We start from the raw sequence: 18,204 nt of genomic DNA, 5'->3' as shown, positions 1-18,204 counted from the left end.
GGGTCCTTATTGGTTTGAATGCTTTCTCATCTTAATCTTGGGAAGGTAAAATCTTCAGGTAAACCTTTGTGCCGTGGTTTTTAATTTAATATACTAGGTGTACTGGTTCATAATGCGGATTTTTTTCAATAGATGGGAGTTACACATATGTTGATATATATCGATTTGATATGTATGCTATTTTGTTGTATTGCTCCTTCAGATTACCACTTGTTCCAGTCGATGGCACATGCACTTTCTGAGTAGCACTTCAAAACATACAAAGAAGTGGAAAATTGGGTCTCTGGATGGTCTGCCTCTAAACAAGAAAAGTTCTATTGGGGCGGTATCCACGAATTACCTGAAAGATGGGGGAAATGTGAAGGTAGCGATGGACATTACTTTGAATAAAGCACTTTTGAAGTTGCTCTTGAAATTATTGTGTTTTCTTTGATTACAAAATCTGCATTATTGTGGTTAATGCGAATTAATTATTAACTGGTTAATAATGTGGATTAATTATTAACTGATTAATAGTTTGGATTAGCTATTAATCGGTTAATAATGCAGATTAACTATTAACCTGTTAAAAATGCAGATTAATTATTAACTAATTAAAATGCAGATTAACTATTAACCGGTTAATAATACGGACTATTAACCGATTAAAATGCCAATTAATTATTAACCGGTTAATAGGATTAGCTATTAACCAGGTTATAGTTCGGATTAGCTATTAACCAGTTAGTAATGCAGATTAACTATTAACTGGTTAAAAATGTGGACTTTGTGATCCAAAGAAAACACGATAATTTCAAGAGAAACATCAAAAGTGCTTTATTCAAAGTAATGTCCATTGCTAGCTACATATTTCCCCCATCTTTCAGGTAATTTGTGGATACCGTCCCAATAGAACTTTTCTTGTTTTGAGGCAGACCATTCAGAGACCCAATTTTCCACTTCTTCGTATGTTTTGAAGTGCTGCTCAGAAAGTGCGTGTGCCATCGATCAGAACAAGTGGTAATCTGAAGGAGCAAGGTCTGGTGAATATGGTGGGTGGGTTAATACTTCCCAGGCAAGATCTTTTAACTTGTCTTTACCTGGTTTTGAGGTGTGTGATGGTGTGTCATCACGAAGCAAAATTTCTTTGCCGTGTCTTCTGGCACATTCTGGTCATTTCACGTCAAAGCCTGGTTCAAATTGATTATGTGTTGTCAGAAGTGATCAGCATTAACGGTTTCACCTGGTTTTAGATGCTCATAATACACCACACCTTCCTGATCCCACCAAACACAGAGCATTGTCTTCTTTCCGAAGCGATTTGGCCTTGCAGTCCTTGTTTATGGTTGACCTGGATCAACCCATGATTTTGTGCATTCGGGATTCTCAAAATAAATCCATTTTTCATCACCAGTCATAATTCGATGCAAAAAAGACTTTCTTTCGTGCTGTTGAAAGCAACATTTTACTGATGAGTTTTCCGTTTTCTATTTGTCTTTCCTTCAGTTGATGTGGCCCCCATTTTCCTTCCTTTAAAATCTTTCCCATTGCTTGTAAACGATTGGAATTTGTTTGGCTGAGCAACGTTTAATCTTTCTGCAAGTTGTTTTTGAGTTTGACACCCATCTTCATCCAATAATGCTTGTAATTGTTGATCTTCAAACTTTTTCAGTTGACCTGGATGTTCTTTGTCTTTCACATCGAAATCATCACTTTTAAAGTGTTTAGACCAGCGTTCACAAGTATGTTGAAATGGAGCATGTTCACCATAAGCTTCCTGAAGTATATGATAACTTTCAGCAGCACTTTTCTTATAAATAAAGTAATGAATTAAAAATTCCTGCAAATGTTCTTTTTTTGGCATGAAATTTGACATTTTTAAGCGTAAAAATATCTATGATGTTAACACCTTCACAAAATTTGACATATGAAGGTTTGAAGCTTGTATTCAATACAATAGCATACATATCAAATCGCATCTATATCAACATATGTGTAACTCCATCTATTGAAAAAAAATCTGCATTATTAACTGGTACATCTAGCAATTTTTATTGATTTCAGATAACAGAAGGAAGTGGGGAGAGGGCTAGAAACAGCAATGATGAGAGAGAATCATTGATGGGCTGCCTCCTGCATTTCCACTACTAGGGAATCTAGCCCACAACCCAGGCATGTGCCCTGACCCAGAATTGAACCGTGACCTCATGGTTCATAGGTTGACAACCACTGAACCACACCAGCTGGGCTCTGCAGTGGTTTGAATGTACAGATCATATAGCCACCTCGAAGTGTGCAAGATAAGATTAGCTAGGAGAATTGCTTTTGTATAATTTTTCTGAAACTACATGTTTTTATACAGACGGATAATGACCAGTTATTTTCATGTGATTCTGTTATTCTTTTCCATATCTCCACTGGATGCTTTTAAAACTTGAAATCAATTTTTTTTTGGGGGGGGTTGGAAAATAGCTTTTAGCCTAGAGGAATTATAGTGATTTAGGACATAGATTCTATACTTAGATTGCCTGCATTTAAATCCCAACTCTATTTCTTGGTGGTTTGGTATGACATGTTGGGTAATATTTAGCCTTTTGGTGCAACAGTTGTCTTCATCTGTAAGACAGGGATAATAATAGCTTCTAGCTCATAGATTTTTATGAGAACTAAATTATTTAAAGTACAAAGTAACCACTCAGGGTGTTAGAGATCATTGTTGTTACCCTTGCTATTATTAGCAGCCCTGCTATTACTACTTCTGCAGGAATTGATCTTTCATCAGCAGCTTCCGTTTTCGCATGAACAAATTCTGTTTTTGTGCAGAACTTCCAGACTGGTAGGAAGCCAGATATTGAACAAGTATAGGCAAAGGAGGTTATTTGGTTCCGTGGTTGCATAGAATGGACTTAATATACTTTCACAGGCTGGTGAAGGGCCAAGGAGAGCTTTTCATGAAAAATTCATGTGTGAGTTGAAAGAAGTGGGATTTGTACATAAATGGAACCACACTTTGAGCTGAAGAAAGGAAAATAAATTTAGATAGGGGTTTCCTCCCAATTTTTACATTGCAAGAAGACGTGTTAATCTCTATAACTTTATTTGTGATGTCTGTAATTTTTTCCTCTTGGTTTCTTTTTAGTTTGGATGTGAAATTTGTTTTCCTGAATTCTGTTTAAAGGGAGTTGCACCTAAGAGTTTTAATACATCTAACTTAAATACTTGCTTTCTTGACAAAAAGATAATTCCATCGAAGGATAAGACTTGTTTACCAAAGGTAATCTATGCTTAATTAATTTTGCAGTTATCCATTCATGCATATTTTTGTCCCTATAAGTTCAAGTTATAAATTCACATTTACTAATGTATTTTTATTATAGTAAAATTAAGTGTTCAAATTATACTGTGTTATCACATTAAATGTTGGCAAAACTATTATTGTTTTAGGTTTTTAAAAATATTGTTTTAATGAGATGGGCCTAACTTTAGGTCATTATAGACCTGCAACTACCGTTGGCATGGACTTTACTATGTGACCTTTCTTAGACTGAAAAGGTCAGAGAGTATGATGCAGTGGAAAGAGGAGAGAGAGGCTTTGATGTTAGGCAGACCTGGGTTGGAAACCTGACTCTGTCACCTATGAGGCATTATAACCTTGGGTAGCTTGATTAACTCATTTGTGAAGTGGAGCCAATAATAACACACTTATCTTACAAAGTTATCATGAGAGTTAAATGGGGTGAGAAAATAGCCTCTGACACAGTACTGGACATATGCTTCATTTACTGTGTTTAAAATGTTAGGTTTTTGTCCCATATCACCATAGATTCTTAAAAAGCAAGTAATTATCAAGAATAATGATTAAAGAGGGTTTAATTGGCTTTTTTTTTTACATTGGAATAATAACGTAAGAGCTATGCATGTAGAAGCACTCTAGAAATTCACTTTAAAAGACCTAATTCAAGAATGCAAAATATAACAGTCATAACATTATACTGATGTCAAATGGATGGGTGTTATTTTCTGATCCAAGGGTAACACGAAAAGGCGATGGAAACACATTTCCCAATAGCTGTTCAGAATTGCCATGGCCATCTTTCACAGGAATATTAAATTCTTTTCTAAAGATTAGGAACATAAGATTGATGATCTCAAACTCTCATCTTTGGTAGTACACCATTTAAGTAAGAATAACATATCTAATTTTTGCTTCAATTGAAGAGAATCTTAGGGTACAACCTCTTCAGTACATGTAAGTCTCTCAGTCTCTCTCTCTATACACACAAACACACTATATTTGTATATATGTATGTTTATATACACTGTATATGTATAATACAAATATACTCACACATAAACTTACATTGTAAAATTACTCAGCTTTCTGCCAGTCTACAACTTTGTGTTGGTTCCTCAATATATCTTCACTTTTTTTTGCCCTTCTTATGAAGCACTCTATCTCTTGAAATACCGGCCCTTCTTCATTAGCTCACTCCTAATTTAGTCGTTGGCTCTACCCAAAGAAATACTGCAGTGTTATTTCTGAGTGGAACTTTGTTAATTAGCACTCTTGCCTTCACTAGTTTTCTGTTTAATTTTAATTTTTTCAGTGTTTCCTCCAAGGATTTTTGTTTGTTTGTTTCAGCATACCACTTGACCTGAGTTCATTCTGACTCACCTTTCTTTTGCTTACTCAGTTTTGTAAATTCTTAATTTTTTTAAAAAAATATTCTAGTCTCTTGGGTTGTCTGTCTTGCTGAGAATAAACAGGAAAGATTGAGAACTTTTCCTTTGTTGCTTTCCTCTTTCTATGACTCACCTTCTCCCTGTTAATATCTTTCTAGTTCCTAAGAAATCTCCATGTCTGTCTCTCGGCTCTGATATGTAGAATTGAAATGGAAGAAATTCTTGTCTGCTAAAGAGGATGAAATGTGTGTTTGGCGTTATGTGTAAATGCATGCTTTTTTTTAGATTCGTTTTAAAGTTTTAAACCTTAATCACCTATTTGTTCAATTTTACCTTATAGTGTTTAAAGTATTATATAATTTTAATTTCTTTTCTAGGTTTTCCATTATTATGGCCTAGCTTTAGAATTTGTGCAGCTGATAAAATTAACAGACCTACCCTCCTGCTATCTGTCGGACATTGAATTCGAGTTGTATCCTTTCATTTATATCTTCATTTTAGGTTACATTTTCTGTGTTAGGTAGAATGTTTCCTTGTACCACTCCACATTAAATGTTTGACTGTGCTGTTTTATATAAGAATAGTATTCAGTATACTTTTCATTGTTTTAAGAGAATAGTTCTACAACTTGCGAGAAAATTCCTCCCCTCGAGTATTGTATTTATACTTCTAGACGAGGCAGATTTCCTGATTGCTACTTACTGCTTATGGGGTTGGGAGGAGGGAGAAGTGTTAGGAATACACGGAGAAAAACAGTAATTTTCATATTCCAGAAATGCTCAGTTGTTTCTCTTGCCATCGGCAGAATGGGTACGCGCCAGTCTATTGTATCTGTTATATACGAAAGTAAATATGAATGTGATCATTTATACCTGTAAATATTCAACACATTTTAAATTCTCTTAAAAAATGTAATGATTTTTAGAAATACACCTAAGAACAGGATACTTTGTATAAAAAAGAAAATGTTGGCTGGAAATGGAACATTAGCATAGTGTCCTTGAATTTTTGTTCAGAAGTTACAGTTTTTACAAATCTCTTGTTTCTAAAGTTTATAGTGATACCGTTCATACTAACACTATTTCTTGGTATATTTTCATAATCAGAAAAATAATTATCCTTAAGGAAAGGAGTAATTGGAAATCCCTAGGGTTAAAATTTTTAATAAATAAATTCAAGCACCTTGTGAGTTGGAGAATCAAACTTGTTTTAGGGAGTAGAATTGTTTTACAGTTACCATTCTTTCATTTCTTTAACTCCTTAGTTCAGAGAACTGACAAAAAACAGTACCAAGAAGAACTCCATGTTATTGTTGGAGCAGATTTCTTCTCTATGTGGCAATGTAGGGAATGTGTTTTGTTTCTAACTCAATATTTAACGATGTGTGAGAAAAGGGACTATAGTTTATGATCTGTTTTTGAGTGATTTGGTTTCTTTAATATAACATGATTTTGGGCCTAATTTATATTAAGCCACTTTGGACTTTTCATAATAACTCCAAAGTCCTCTGCAGACATGAAGTGTTGTTTTGTTTTTTAGAAGAAATTTTCAAAATAAACTTCATGGCGAGATTTAGAAATGTCATTCATGTTTGTAGCAAATGTTTAGTCAAAAAGAGATGCCTCAAAAATTTGGTCACTTCTTTGGCCTGTGGGTCCAGCCACATTTGTATCAGGCTATATGTTAGGCATTTAACTTCATTTAGCATCTCTCAACTGTGAAGTTCTAACTATAATGATTATGTAATTGTCAAGTATACCTGGGCCCTGATCTGGCATGGTCACATCACAGTCTTTGGGTCGTGCAGTTTTGCCGTGCATTTAGGACTTTGAAGTCTTATTTATGCAACAATGAAAAACTAGGACTTAGTACTTAGAAAATTACACATAGATCTTTTATACTTAGTGATTATTTTACATTGCTAAATGTTTTTAATGTCTACTTCTTGACTATGTAAAATTCATTTGACTTAAAATGAAAAAGGTTATTACTATAATAATAAAGGAAAATAAGCACATTTAATTTATCTTATTTTCTTCTAATATACTTAATTTTATGTCTGTTAATTAATAATATATAAGTAAAAGTAATAAGTAGCAGTAAAACTAGCACATTAATGCATTAGTTGTGTATCACGTCTCTTGTAACTCATCCGTCTATGGAAAACAGTTAAAAGTGATTTTGCATCTACATAGGACAGTTAAAAGTGATTTTGCCTTATATTTAAGATCTATGGCAAATGCCCCGACTAAATTTCTCCAGAGTTTAAAAATACATATTTATTGAGATGTGCTGACTGTTATAGCTTGTGTTTTAAAATAAGTGGCAAAATGCCACTTTCAGAGTTGCAATTTGTTTATTCAGTGCTTAATCAAACTAAAAATTTACCTAAATATATTATGGTGGTTTTTTGAAAACAAATATTTAATAAGCATCTGTATAGCCAGCCCTGGGAATACAAAGATGAGTAAGTTGAGTTTGCACATAAATCACTGAGAAGCTGCTGTGTGTTTACTGGCATGTGATTCATGGTTTCTCTGCATTTTGTACTTATCATCATTAAATCTTTAATTTCTAGGAACAGAAATTTTGAAGTTGCTTTCTAAATTATTCTAATTTTGAAGCCAGAACAATAATCCATCCAATCAAAAGGTTATAAAATTATGGCTAAATATGACAAAATTTTTTGATGATTGAATTTCTGGCCTCTCATTAGTTTTCAGAAAAAGAAGAAATTATACCTGTAACCTGAACTTGAAGCAGATCTGTGAATAATGAGGTTTTTAGAGATTTATAACCAAAAAAGCTTATAGCTTTGAAGAACTTTCTCTATTTTTGTTGACTGGTCTTTGGCTTTTGGGGGGGTGTAGGGTGGAGGTGGGGCATTGTTTTTGTTTTTTAGTGGAGTTATTGGAGAGAGCATTACTAAATACATTTTATGTAGGTGAAATATGAGAGGAAACTTGTCAGATGATACTACTTAAGAATTAATCTCAACATGCAGTCACTAAAAGTATATTCTGTTTTCAATAGGTCGGTGCACTTTTTGTATTGCCATGTACTATTAGTAACATACTTATTCCACCTCCCAGCCAACTCAGTTCAAGAAAATGGAAGGAATACATAGCTAAAAAGCCTAGGACAATCAGTGGTAAGTAGGAAATCTGTAAGTTGTTTCAGTGGTATGACATAGAAGCAATATTTATCAAATTTTCAGTGGAGATAACTTTTTCTTTATGGGAAAATAATATGTATTACTACTAATTAAAAAGGATCCACATCATTTGAAGATTTTATTTTTATTATCTCTAACAACCAACTGTAACATAAAGTATATACATTCAAAAAATATCAGTGATCTCAGGCAGAACTTAGGGTTTTTAGATAGCTAATTACATTGAACATGGGTTTTTTGGAGACATTTTGGGAATAAACTTTGTAAAAAAAAAAGTGCTTAATTTATTATACGGTATATTAAAAAAACAGTTTCTGTGCTCTTAACCAAGATGTCATTGTAAAAATGAAATTCTTATTTCTTTTATAAAATCAGATAATTTAAATTCAAACCCTAGTATTTCCTGAGTTAATTGAAGCTCAAATTGTTAGTAACTTGCCCAAAGTAACACAGCTAACGTGTGTTCCTTTATGCTTTGCTTTTTGGAAAAGTGAAAAAAAAACCTTTTAATAGACTTCATCTGTTCAGTGTGAACCAAAATTTGTACCCCAGTTTTTACCAGTTCCTCAGGTTTACCATATCATCCCTTGATGAAATAAAATACATACATACATATGTATTAGTTTGAACCACATGGTATTGTTATACAGGTATATCAAAAATGGTTAAATATCAGCGATTTCATATGGTTTGACTTAAAATAGAAAACCAATTCCCCATTTAAGTATGCTTAAGTTAGGAGTTGCAAAAGAGCCCTGGCCTTTGTGGCTCAGTTGGTTGAGAGTTGCCTCTGTACCTAAATGTCACTGGTTCGATTCCCAGTCAGGGCACATGCCCAGCTTGTGGGTTTGGTCCCCAGTCGGGGCATGTACAATGTTTTTCTCTCACTTCCTTTCCCTTCCTCTTTCTCTAAAATCAATATAAACATTAAAAACAATAAAAACATTAAAAAATTACAAGAGTAGCAAAAGAATGATTTTTAAAAGGGGTTTTCAGGAAAAAACTCAGAAACTATTATGGTACTGGAAAAAAGGCAATAAGAACTATATGTATAAACTAGTAGCCCTGCACACAAATCCGTGTGCCAGTAGCTCTCTGCGGGGCCTGGCCACTCTGCGCCCACTGCCCAACTGGCCTTCAACAACACAAGTGTTACACACTCGGCCTGGCTAGTGACCCTCCACGGCCAGGCGCGAATGCTTGCCTCATCGCCAGGCGACAATGCAAGCATCGCCTCCCCCCCGCCCCCCAGCCGCTCCATGCCCGCTGCCCAGAGGCCCTCCGCAGCTGGGGTGGAACGCTTGCTTCATTGCTGCAGTGATGAAGCAAGCATTCCGCCAGGCTGCTCACACTGCCCGCTCTCAGTGGCTGCCCCCCCACCCCTGCTCCACCCCCCACCCTGGACTGGTCTAAAATCAATATAAACATTAAAAACAATAAAAACATTAAAAAATTACAAGAGTAGCAAAAGAATGATTTTTAAAAGGGGTTTTCAGGAAAAAACTCAGAAACTATTATGGTACTGGAAAAAAGGCAATAAGAACTATATGTATAAACTAGTAGCCCTGCACACAAATCCGTGTGCCAGTAGCTCTCTGCGGGGCCTGGCCACTCTGCGCCCACTGCCCAAAGGCTCTCCACGGCGCAGAGACCTATCCGTGCCGGGTGTGGAACACTTGCCTCTTCGCCGGGGCGACAGGAAAAGCATTCTCTCCCCCCCCACCCCCCCATGCCCACTGCCCAGAGGCCCTCCGCTGATGGGGTGGAATGCTTGCCTCATCGCTATGGCAATGAAGCAAGCATTCCGCCAGGCTGCTCACACTGCCCGCTCTCAGTGGCTGCCCCCCCACCCCTGCTCCACCCCCCACCCTGGACTGGGGGACTCTGGTGGGGCTGAGAGGACTGGGCGCTGCCATCTTTGTGATGGAGTGATGGTTAATTTGCATATTACCCTTTTATTAGATAGTATGCAATTCAGTAAACCCTATTAGATTTCTGAAGCAAGACTTCTCTTTAAAACTTGTATTGAAAAGCCAGTTGTACCATAAAAAATATCTGGCTTATCATATGCTCACAGAGAAGTTTTATGAAATTGTTAAAAACTAGATGTTGATCATCCCCTAACTTTATATTACAAATGAGAAAGCTAAGGTACAGAGAAATCAAAAAACTTAAATTACAGGGTGAAGTCAGAATTTGCATCCAAGTCTGAATGCATCTATAGGCCATCCACAATAACTTTAGATTTCTAAGTTTATTGTTGCCTCATTTTTTAAAAAAAATTTGAATTCTTTTGAAAGGAAAAATTTTAAAGGTACTCTTGAAAAAAATAGTCGTATTATTTTGCTGACAGACAAGTCATCTAATAAACATATTTTAAAGAGATTAGACTAGAGAGATCAACCTAAGGACTTGAATGCATGCATATAAGCCTAACCAATGGACACAGACAACAGCGGGGTGAGGGCATGAGGCAGGTGTTGGGGGAGGCAATGGGCTGATAAGGGCACATATGTAATACCTTAATAAAGAAAAAAAAATAAAGAGACTAGACTAATAACTGATGAAATATTTTGAATTGAAGCATGTACATTCTTCATTCTTAAATCAGTGTTGAAAGTGTTTTTGAAATAGTGAGCTGACACTAATAAGGTTAAAATTACACACCATAATTGATCTATGAATAAATTTCATATTGAGAATGGATAAAGGACTCTGGTAAAGATTTTGAAAGAGATTTCAGTGGCAAAGAGAAAGTATTCACTCAGCAAATATTTATTGTGTGTCTACTGTATTCAGGGCATTATGCTAGGTGCTAGGATTCAGCAGTGAACAATATCATTTCTTGATTGATTTTAGATTCTTTGTAGAATTGTGGCAGGGAATTTTCTTGAACACTCTTGGTGGCAGCTAAGTTTTGCACTAAATCATCGAAGCTTAGTCTGACAAATAAGGTGGGGGATGAAAGTAGGCAATACATTTTTTGGAAATGCTTTATGAATATAAAGTAAGTATATTGATTTTTAAAACATGTTTTCTTTTTTGCCTCTTCAGTTGACTCAAAGGGCCATTTCAAAAGTTGGGTCTAGAATTGCTTGAAAAGCGATGTCATTGGAAAATGTGTGGTCTCCAAAAATGCCTACCTTGAGGATTATATTATATCTTATTGTTTAATATTTATCATCATTATCAAAATAATTGGGTATATTATTTACTTTCAATAAGTTAGGATATTCACTTAACAGTTGTTTCCCAAATTATCCTGGAATATTTTTCATGATACCATTTGAAATACTATTTTCCAGTTATATTGTTGAGCTATTATAAAAAAGAGGGGGTTGGCTACAGGATTTTAAGAACTGCTGAGAAATGTATTGATATAAAATATAACTTGGTTTTTATTATGCTAAAATTTTGTTTGTGAATGAAACTAGTAATGACACAGTTTTCATTATAGTTTATATATTACTTATAAAATTTGATGCAACTAAAGGAAACATGTAATTTCTGTTTCTCCCATCTTGCCTATATAGTAGATCCAAATGCATATTTGGTTTTGGTGGGGGGGAACATGCAAGCCAATCTCTTAGAAGTTGACAGTGTAAAAATAACAGATGAAAATAGAGAAGAATTTTCCATTGTAATCATTTCTTCAGGAAAAGCTATGGGAATTGAATAACTATGCTAATTATAAATCTGTTACTCTGTATTTACATAACATTATTTAATAAGTCTTCAATTAACACCTGCCAAATCTGGAACACCATTTTTTAAATGACTGCATAGTCATTATGATTGGGGGAATTCTGTAAAATAAATGTTTTTCTTTTAAGGAAAATAAGATTGTTGTAATTATAGGCTTCAGTGATTAAAGTTCTAATAAAGGTGATAGGATTTAAATAAATATGGAAAGGATATGTAATTTGAGTTACAAAGTGCTAAATTGGTGAATGAATTAAGGTCACTAAGTCTTGGAAAATCTTAGTTTCAAATACAACTAGTAACAAACGTTTTTTCTTTCTAATCTTTACCTAAATTCCTTTTCTAAGATTGATGCTTATGAATAGGATTAATGTTCCTATTTCAAGCTAATTGCAAAAGATTGTGTGTTTTTTGTATTGCAGAATTGTTTTGGGGGATAGGCTTTAACCCACAGTATGCTCAAATCTGTGAAATAAACTATTGTAATAAACTTACAATAGATTTTTTTTCTTAGTATATATAAGAATTTTGAACGCATTTCTCCATTGTCTTCCAATTTTGGTGCTGTTTAGAATTCTAGTGCCATTCTTACTCTTGGCTGGCTTCCTTCCTTCCTTCCTTCCTTCCTTCCTTCCTTCCTTCCTTCCTTCTAAGCAAGCATTTTCTCTGGCATTTTGTAGAATCTATTTTTATTCTGCTTTTTAAAATCCGCACCAGAGGATATGTACTTTATTGATTTTAGAGAGAGAGGAAGGGAGAGAGAAACATCAATCAGTTGCCTCCCATAGGTACCCCAACTGTAGATGGAACTAGCAACTTGGATATGTGCCCTGACTGGGAATCAAACTTGCAGCCTTTTGGTACATGGGCTGAGGCTCCAATCAGCTCAGCTACCTGGCCAGGGCTCTTTTTATTCTTGTACTAGAAGCCCAGTGCACAAAATTCATGCACTGATAGGTCCCTAGCGGCTGCCAGCTGCCGGCCTGGTACTCCCACCCTTCCTCCGGCCAGCTCTGCCCCCTGGTCGAACTCCCAGACGAACTCCCGGTTGAGGGGACAATTTGCATACTATGCTTTTATTATATAGGATTATATAGGATGGGGCACTCAGCATGCCTGGAAGTTTGTCTTTTTATTGGGACAGTGTTGTTAGAATTATTTTGTTGATAATTTCCTTTCCTCCATTTTTTAATGTTTCCTCTTTTGTTAGTCGTGTTTGGATGTTGTACCTCCTGGTTTGGGGTTCTCTCTTCCTCTCCTATTTTATATTTCTTTGTCTTATTTTTTGATAGATTCATTGAACTTTATCTTCTAACCTATTAGTTGAAATCTTATTTCTGCTTTCTAATTTTATTTTCCATGAGCTCTTTCTAAGTTAATGTTCTTTTCTTGTAATTTTCTGTTCTTATTTAGTTGATGCAATATCACCTCTGAGGATTTTAGTGATCTGATTTGTTTTTGTCGTGATTTTTTTTTTACGCCATATTCTTTGTTTCTCTACAAGTCCCTTTTTTGTTTGTTTGTTTCTTTCAGCATCTGGCTTTCATAGTAAAGACTTTCCTTAAGTCTCATAATGTTTGGCTGTCTGCTCATATTTAAGAGAGAATACCAGAAAGCTGTTTGGAAAACTTGGGTGTATGGGTAGAGCTTGTTGACTAGGATCTTCATGTTAGGGTGATCTTGCTGCGACATTACATTAGGTGACCCCAATATTGGGATTCTTTAGTCTGTCCTCTAGGGCTGACCACATTTCCAAAAGAAGCCTCAGTTCTGTCTTCTAAAATTCTGGAAGTTATGTAGATGAAGAAGAGAAAAGGACCTCAATGTTCTGTATAGAATCATTCACCTAATCCACTGAGAACCAACTCGGACCCTAAGCTCTGTTTATATCTCCAAGGCCAGGGACACCTTGTTTTATCTTCTTGAGAGGATAAGCCACTGGTTTTCTGGGCTGGGGAAAGGACAACCATTTACCTGAGTAGAATAAAGAGGAACCGGGAAGCCATATTGCTTCTCAAACAGACTTTCAACCTATCTTTTTTTCATTTTGTTTTATTGCTTAAAGTATTGCAAAGAGTATTACATATGTCTCCTTTTTTCCCCCCCTTTGACCTTCCCCTGTCCTCCCCTACCCCCCAGTGTCTGTGTCCATTGGTTATGCTTATGTGCATGCTCAGCCTGTCTTTTTATTTCACCTTCATTTTGCTTCCAGTGCCATCTGGGACCACCATCCCAAAGTCTCCTGTCAGGGATTGTAGTATAAATTGTCTTCCTTCTAAGCTTTCTCCTCTGTTTTTCTCAGCTTCCGTAGCAATTGAGAGACTGAGGCCTGTTACCATTCGTTCATCTGCTTTCCTGCTTTCAAAATTTAGTCACTATTCTCTTCTCTCAGATATTAGTCCTTGGAGATTTCTGCTATTTTAAAATTCTCTTTATTCTCATTTCATGGAATTTCAGGAGATAGTGAAAATAAATGATTATGTCCAGTTCACCATCTTCAATAAAAAGGACTCTGCTTCTATTTTTACTTTCAAAGGCATCACAGTTTTTCTTCGACCTTCACTATAACCCTCACTTGATTTGTTTTTAAAATGTACTAGAAGCTGTCTTAACTGACCTTCATGTAACTGGCATGCCAGATTAATGAATGCTCTCCATTCCCTCTGTAAAAATACATTATGGGTGCCCACTGCAAGGAGCAAAAAGCTACTTGTAAGTACATCTGTACACTGCTGCTCCCACCAGTTGAGTTGTGCATGCCTGCAGGGGTCAGTTTATTCCCCTTTAAAGAAATTGAAGCTGGAGATAGTAGTTGATACATTATAAGTGGGTTGTATAAGAAAAATATCATGGAGCTCTAATGAGCAACATCAAAAGTTAATAAGTGAGTACACACAGTTTTAACTTAAAGTAAAATTTGTATCTTATTATGATTATCAGATTTTATTTTAATTTTTTTGATTCCCTAATTTTAACAGCTTTCTCAGTTAACTGAACAACTGCTAGCCCCAGATATACTGGGTAACAGTTTGTTTTACAATAACACAGGATGTCATTATATTCTCTGGGTCCACTGTGTGATTCTGCCTTGCTGCATGGTGAATTTTCACATACTTAAAAATTGTTTTTGTTTAGTTCCAGATGTTGAAGTGAAAGGAGAGTGTTCTAGCTATTACCTCTTCTTACAAGGTAATGACAGTAGAAAATGCAAAGCCACACTGATTCACTCAGCCAACCAGATCAATGGCTCATTTGCCCTCAGTTTCATTCATGGAAAGATGAAAGCAAGGACAGGAGAAACCCAACTGAGTAAGTGTTAACTTGAGTGGAAAATATTTTTATATTTGTTTGTATGTATAGGTATAATTAACTTATGTGATTTTAATGAACTTATTTTACCCAAACTCCATTTCACTTTCAGTAAATTTATCTTTCATTTTAAACATAGTATTATGTATTTGAACAATTTAGAATATAGAGAATTAGTCCCTTTATATTGTACCCAGCAAATTTTACTAGGTCAGCCCTTGATTCCAAATAGAACATTTTCAGTATAGTCCACTTTAAACACATACTATGTTTCTATAATTTCTCATTTTATTTACTTTCTCTCAAGCATTTTATTCTGTTTTATTGCTCACCTTTTCTTTTCTCTTCAACGTGTATGCTTTGGTGTTATTACTGTGTGACAAACGACCCCAAGATTAGCTTAAAAATAACTATTTAATACTATGGCTCATAGTCCTGCTGACTGGGCTCAGCCCAGCTGGAGTTTCTGTGTTAAAGTCCCACATCTGATTGCATACACAGCTGGAACTCCAGTCATGTGAAGACTAGAGCAATTGTTCTGGAAAGCTTCAGGGCTTCCTGTGACCTAGCCTAGAGGTCATTCACTGTCACTTTACCATACTTTATTGTTTTCATAGGGCTAACCAGGATTCATTGTGGAAGGGCTACACCATGGGTGAATAGCAGGACATGTGGGTCATTGGGGGCCATCTTTAGATACTTAACCCTACTCCATTTGTGTTTTGTGTAGGAGTTTATTTTTTAATTATCATTTTTTAAAAATTTTAAGTATATGAATTGTAGTGACATTGGTTAATAACTGTGTAATTTTCAGGTGTATAACTTTATAATACAATATCTGTCTACTCACTACTCAAAATCTAGTGTCCTTCCATCACCATATATTTGACCCTCTTTACTCCCTTCATCCTCTCCGCACTCCCTTCTGTGTAGGAGTTTCAATAGCTGAGTCTATGGAAGAAAATGTGAGGAGGGAATTCTACTCTACTACCTAAATTCCCTCAGCTTAAGAAGCAGGTCAAAGTTTAAAATGCACAATAATTTATTATGTTTGTTTTTTGCAGCTTAATTATTTAATTGGAAATATGCAAGACCAAGAGAGATGAGTAATTAGCTTTTTTTACATTATGTATTAGCACATTAGCTGGGAACTGAATATTAATTGTTGTCATAGAATATCTTTAATACTGACTTTTTTGTGTGTCTCAGGTATTCCTTTTGACTTCTTGTCACTTCCACATTTTTCTGGAGAGCAGCTTATAGAAAGAGAGAAGCAGTTAGCCAGAGTTCAAGCTCTGGCTTTGAAAGAATGTCTGAGTAAGTAACAATTTGTACATTTTATTCTACTGTAAGAACCTGTTCGGACATAATTCATTGTTATTTCCACACTTTTTCTTTTATACATTGTCTTTTAGGTAAGACACTCATTTGTAGAACTATTCTTGTTCTTGTAGAGGTGATGTAAGAGTAGAAAAAGACCGCAACTTTTTTCCCACCAGATTAAAAATATTCTTATTTATTTGTACATCACACTTAACATTTATAGAAATATTTCTTCAGGAAAATTCTGTATTTCAGCATTTTTAAATGTATGCTAGGAGACACCTAAATTGTATTCTGGTTAACATAGAGCTCTTTCTAAAATGTCTTTTTACATATTTTTAGCTGTCATAAGAGAATAGAGACTGCAAAGAGAAGAAAATGCACGTTTGGAGAAATTAAGATGTTAACCTGAGCATCGATTCTTAAACTTAATCATGACTACCCATAATAATTAAGCACATGTCACATATGGGTGAAGTTGGCATTATGGATTTTTCCTTATTCAAGAAATTAACACCTTTTCAGGGGTCATAGTTTAAGTTTTTTTTTCATATACTAAATGTTAACTTGGTTATCACTCATAACATTTTTTTATAAGTACACATTCAGTAGTACCTAATATGAACTTATTTTAAGCTACTGTAATTAATTGATAGAATTTCTAAGAAATTAAATCAAATTGTGAGTCCTCACTAGTTATCTATAGTAAACATGATATTAGAATTCAGTAGATACATTATAAAGTAAAAGCTACCATTTTTGAAAGCACTTTAAAAATATCTTGAATTAAATAGCCTGTTTTATTCAATGGAAAATAATTTTAGAGTATTTGGTCTCAGTTGTTCATGTAAGAATTACCTTCTTTTTCAGTTGTACAAAGCCAGGATAATCAATAATCAACCATTGATTTTTTTTCCACTATGAAAATGATATTAGCTCAAGGAAAATATAATTAAAAAGGCAAATCAGTTTCAATAAAAAGTAGTACATGTTAAATGCAAAAAATAAAGCAACAAATAGAAATATTAGTATTTTTGTGAATGGAAAACCTTTATTTCAAACATCAACCAGCAGTATTATTCACTTCTTGACTTTGTTCTGTTCCTGCTAACCTCTTTGTAGGCCCTGATTCCTTGCCATAATAAGCCTCCTGTAGCCTTTTAAACTCAGCTCCTTCAACATCTTCCCTTCCTTTCATCCTCGCCTCTCTCCCTGACCCTTCCCACCAGAAACACTGTCCGAGTGGAAGGACAGGCCCCTCTTTGAAGCTGGTGCATCTCTCCATTGAGTAAGAAGATTGAACCCCAGTAGAACTAGCCCTCTGACATAGTCGGGAAGGGAAATACTAACAGCTGAAACCTCATAGCTGCCTGCAGGGGTGACGGGAAGCTCTGGGGTATGGGGGGCAGCGGGGGGAAGACCATAGTGATAAACAAATGCTGAAAATGTAGAAGTACCAGCAGCTGAGCTGTAACCCAGGTAGCAGCCAAAAGGATGCCTCAGCTCCAGGCAAAGGGCAAAGGGCAAAGGCAGGTAGGGGGCCTGAAGCTGGAGGAAGCCTTGGAGCTGGGAGCTGGTGGAGACACCAGCTCTGGGCATAGCCATGAAGTGGCCAACTTGCAATCTGAAGCATTAGATCTTGATTAAGATTAATGACTCAGTTAATCCCTTTATGATAGAAATGCTTGCTGAGCCAATCTCTTCTCTGTTTAGAGAGTTAATGTTGGATTAACAATCTGGGGACAAAAATGCATCTGTTCAGAATTCCTGTGTCTCAAAAGACAGGGGACAATGGCTGCAAGACGAAGTTTCCAATGTAAGAACATCTGAGTGTGTACATCAGTGATTTCAAAGAAGTGAATGTAAAATTAATCAATTTATGCATGATGAAAAATCAGTAATGTAGTAGGCACAGCTTTCTTTGGAAAGAAAAACAACGATTCAGAAGCAGTACAAAGATTGTGGTCTTTGATGAAAAACAAAAACTTGTTCCAAAAGGGTTTTGAAAATAATTAAGACATGGAGTAAATTTA

At 35.4% G+C, this 18,204-nt stretch overlaps 1 protein-coding gene across 2 annotated transcripts in view; it reads left to right on the top strand.

Moving 5' to 3' along the window:
* Window positions 1-18,204, top strand: part of MTBP (MDM2 binding protein) — a 50,861-nt gene that overhangs the window by 8,582 nt on the left and 24,075 nt on the right. For both annotated transcript variants that reach the window (XM_006769090.2, XM_015567447.1), the window contains exons 8-13: window positions 3,119-3,253; window positions 5,040-5,134; window positions 5,932-6,004; window positions 7,696-7,813; window positions 14,675-14,848; window positions 16,058-16,165. In XM_006769090.2, coding sequence (XP_006769153.1) covers window positions 3,119-3,253; window positions 5,040-5,134; window positions 5,932-6,004; window positions 7,696-7,813; window positions 14,675-14,848; window positions 16,058-16,165 — 703 coding nt within the window. The remainder of the gene's footprint in view (window positions 1-3,118; window positions 3,254-5,039; window positions 5,135-5,931; window positions 6,005-7,695; window positions 7,814-14,674; window positions 14,849-16,057; window positions 16,166-18,204) is intronic.

This window comes from Myotis davidii, unplaced genomic scaffold (assembly GCF_000327345.1).
Source record: "Myotis davidii unplaced genomic scaffold, ASM32734v1 scaffold1, whole genome shotgun sequence".
NCBI lineage: Eukaryota > Metazoa > Chordata > Mammalia > Chiroptera > Vespertilionidae > Myotis > Myotis davidii.
The sequence above is the reverse complement of the archived record's forward strand: the minus strand, read 5'-3'. Positions and strand labels throughout refer to the sequence as shown.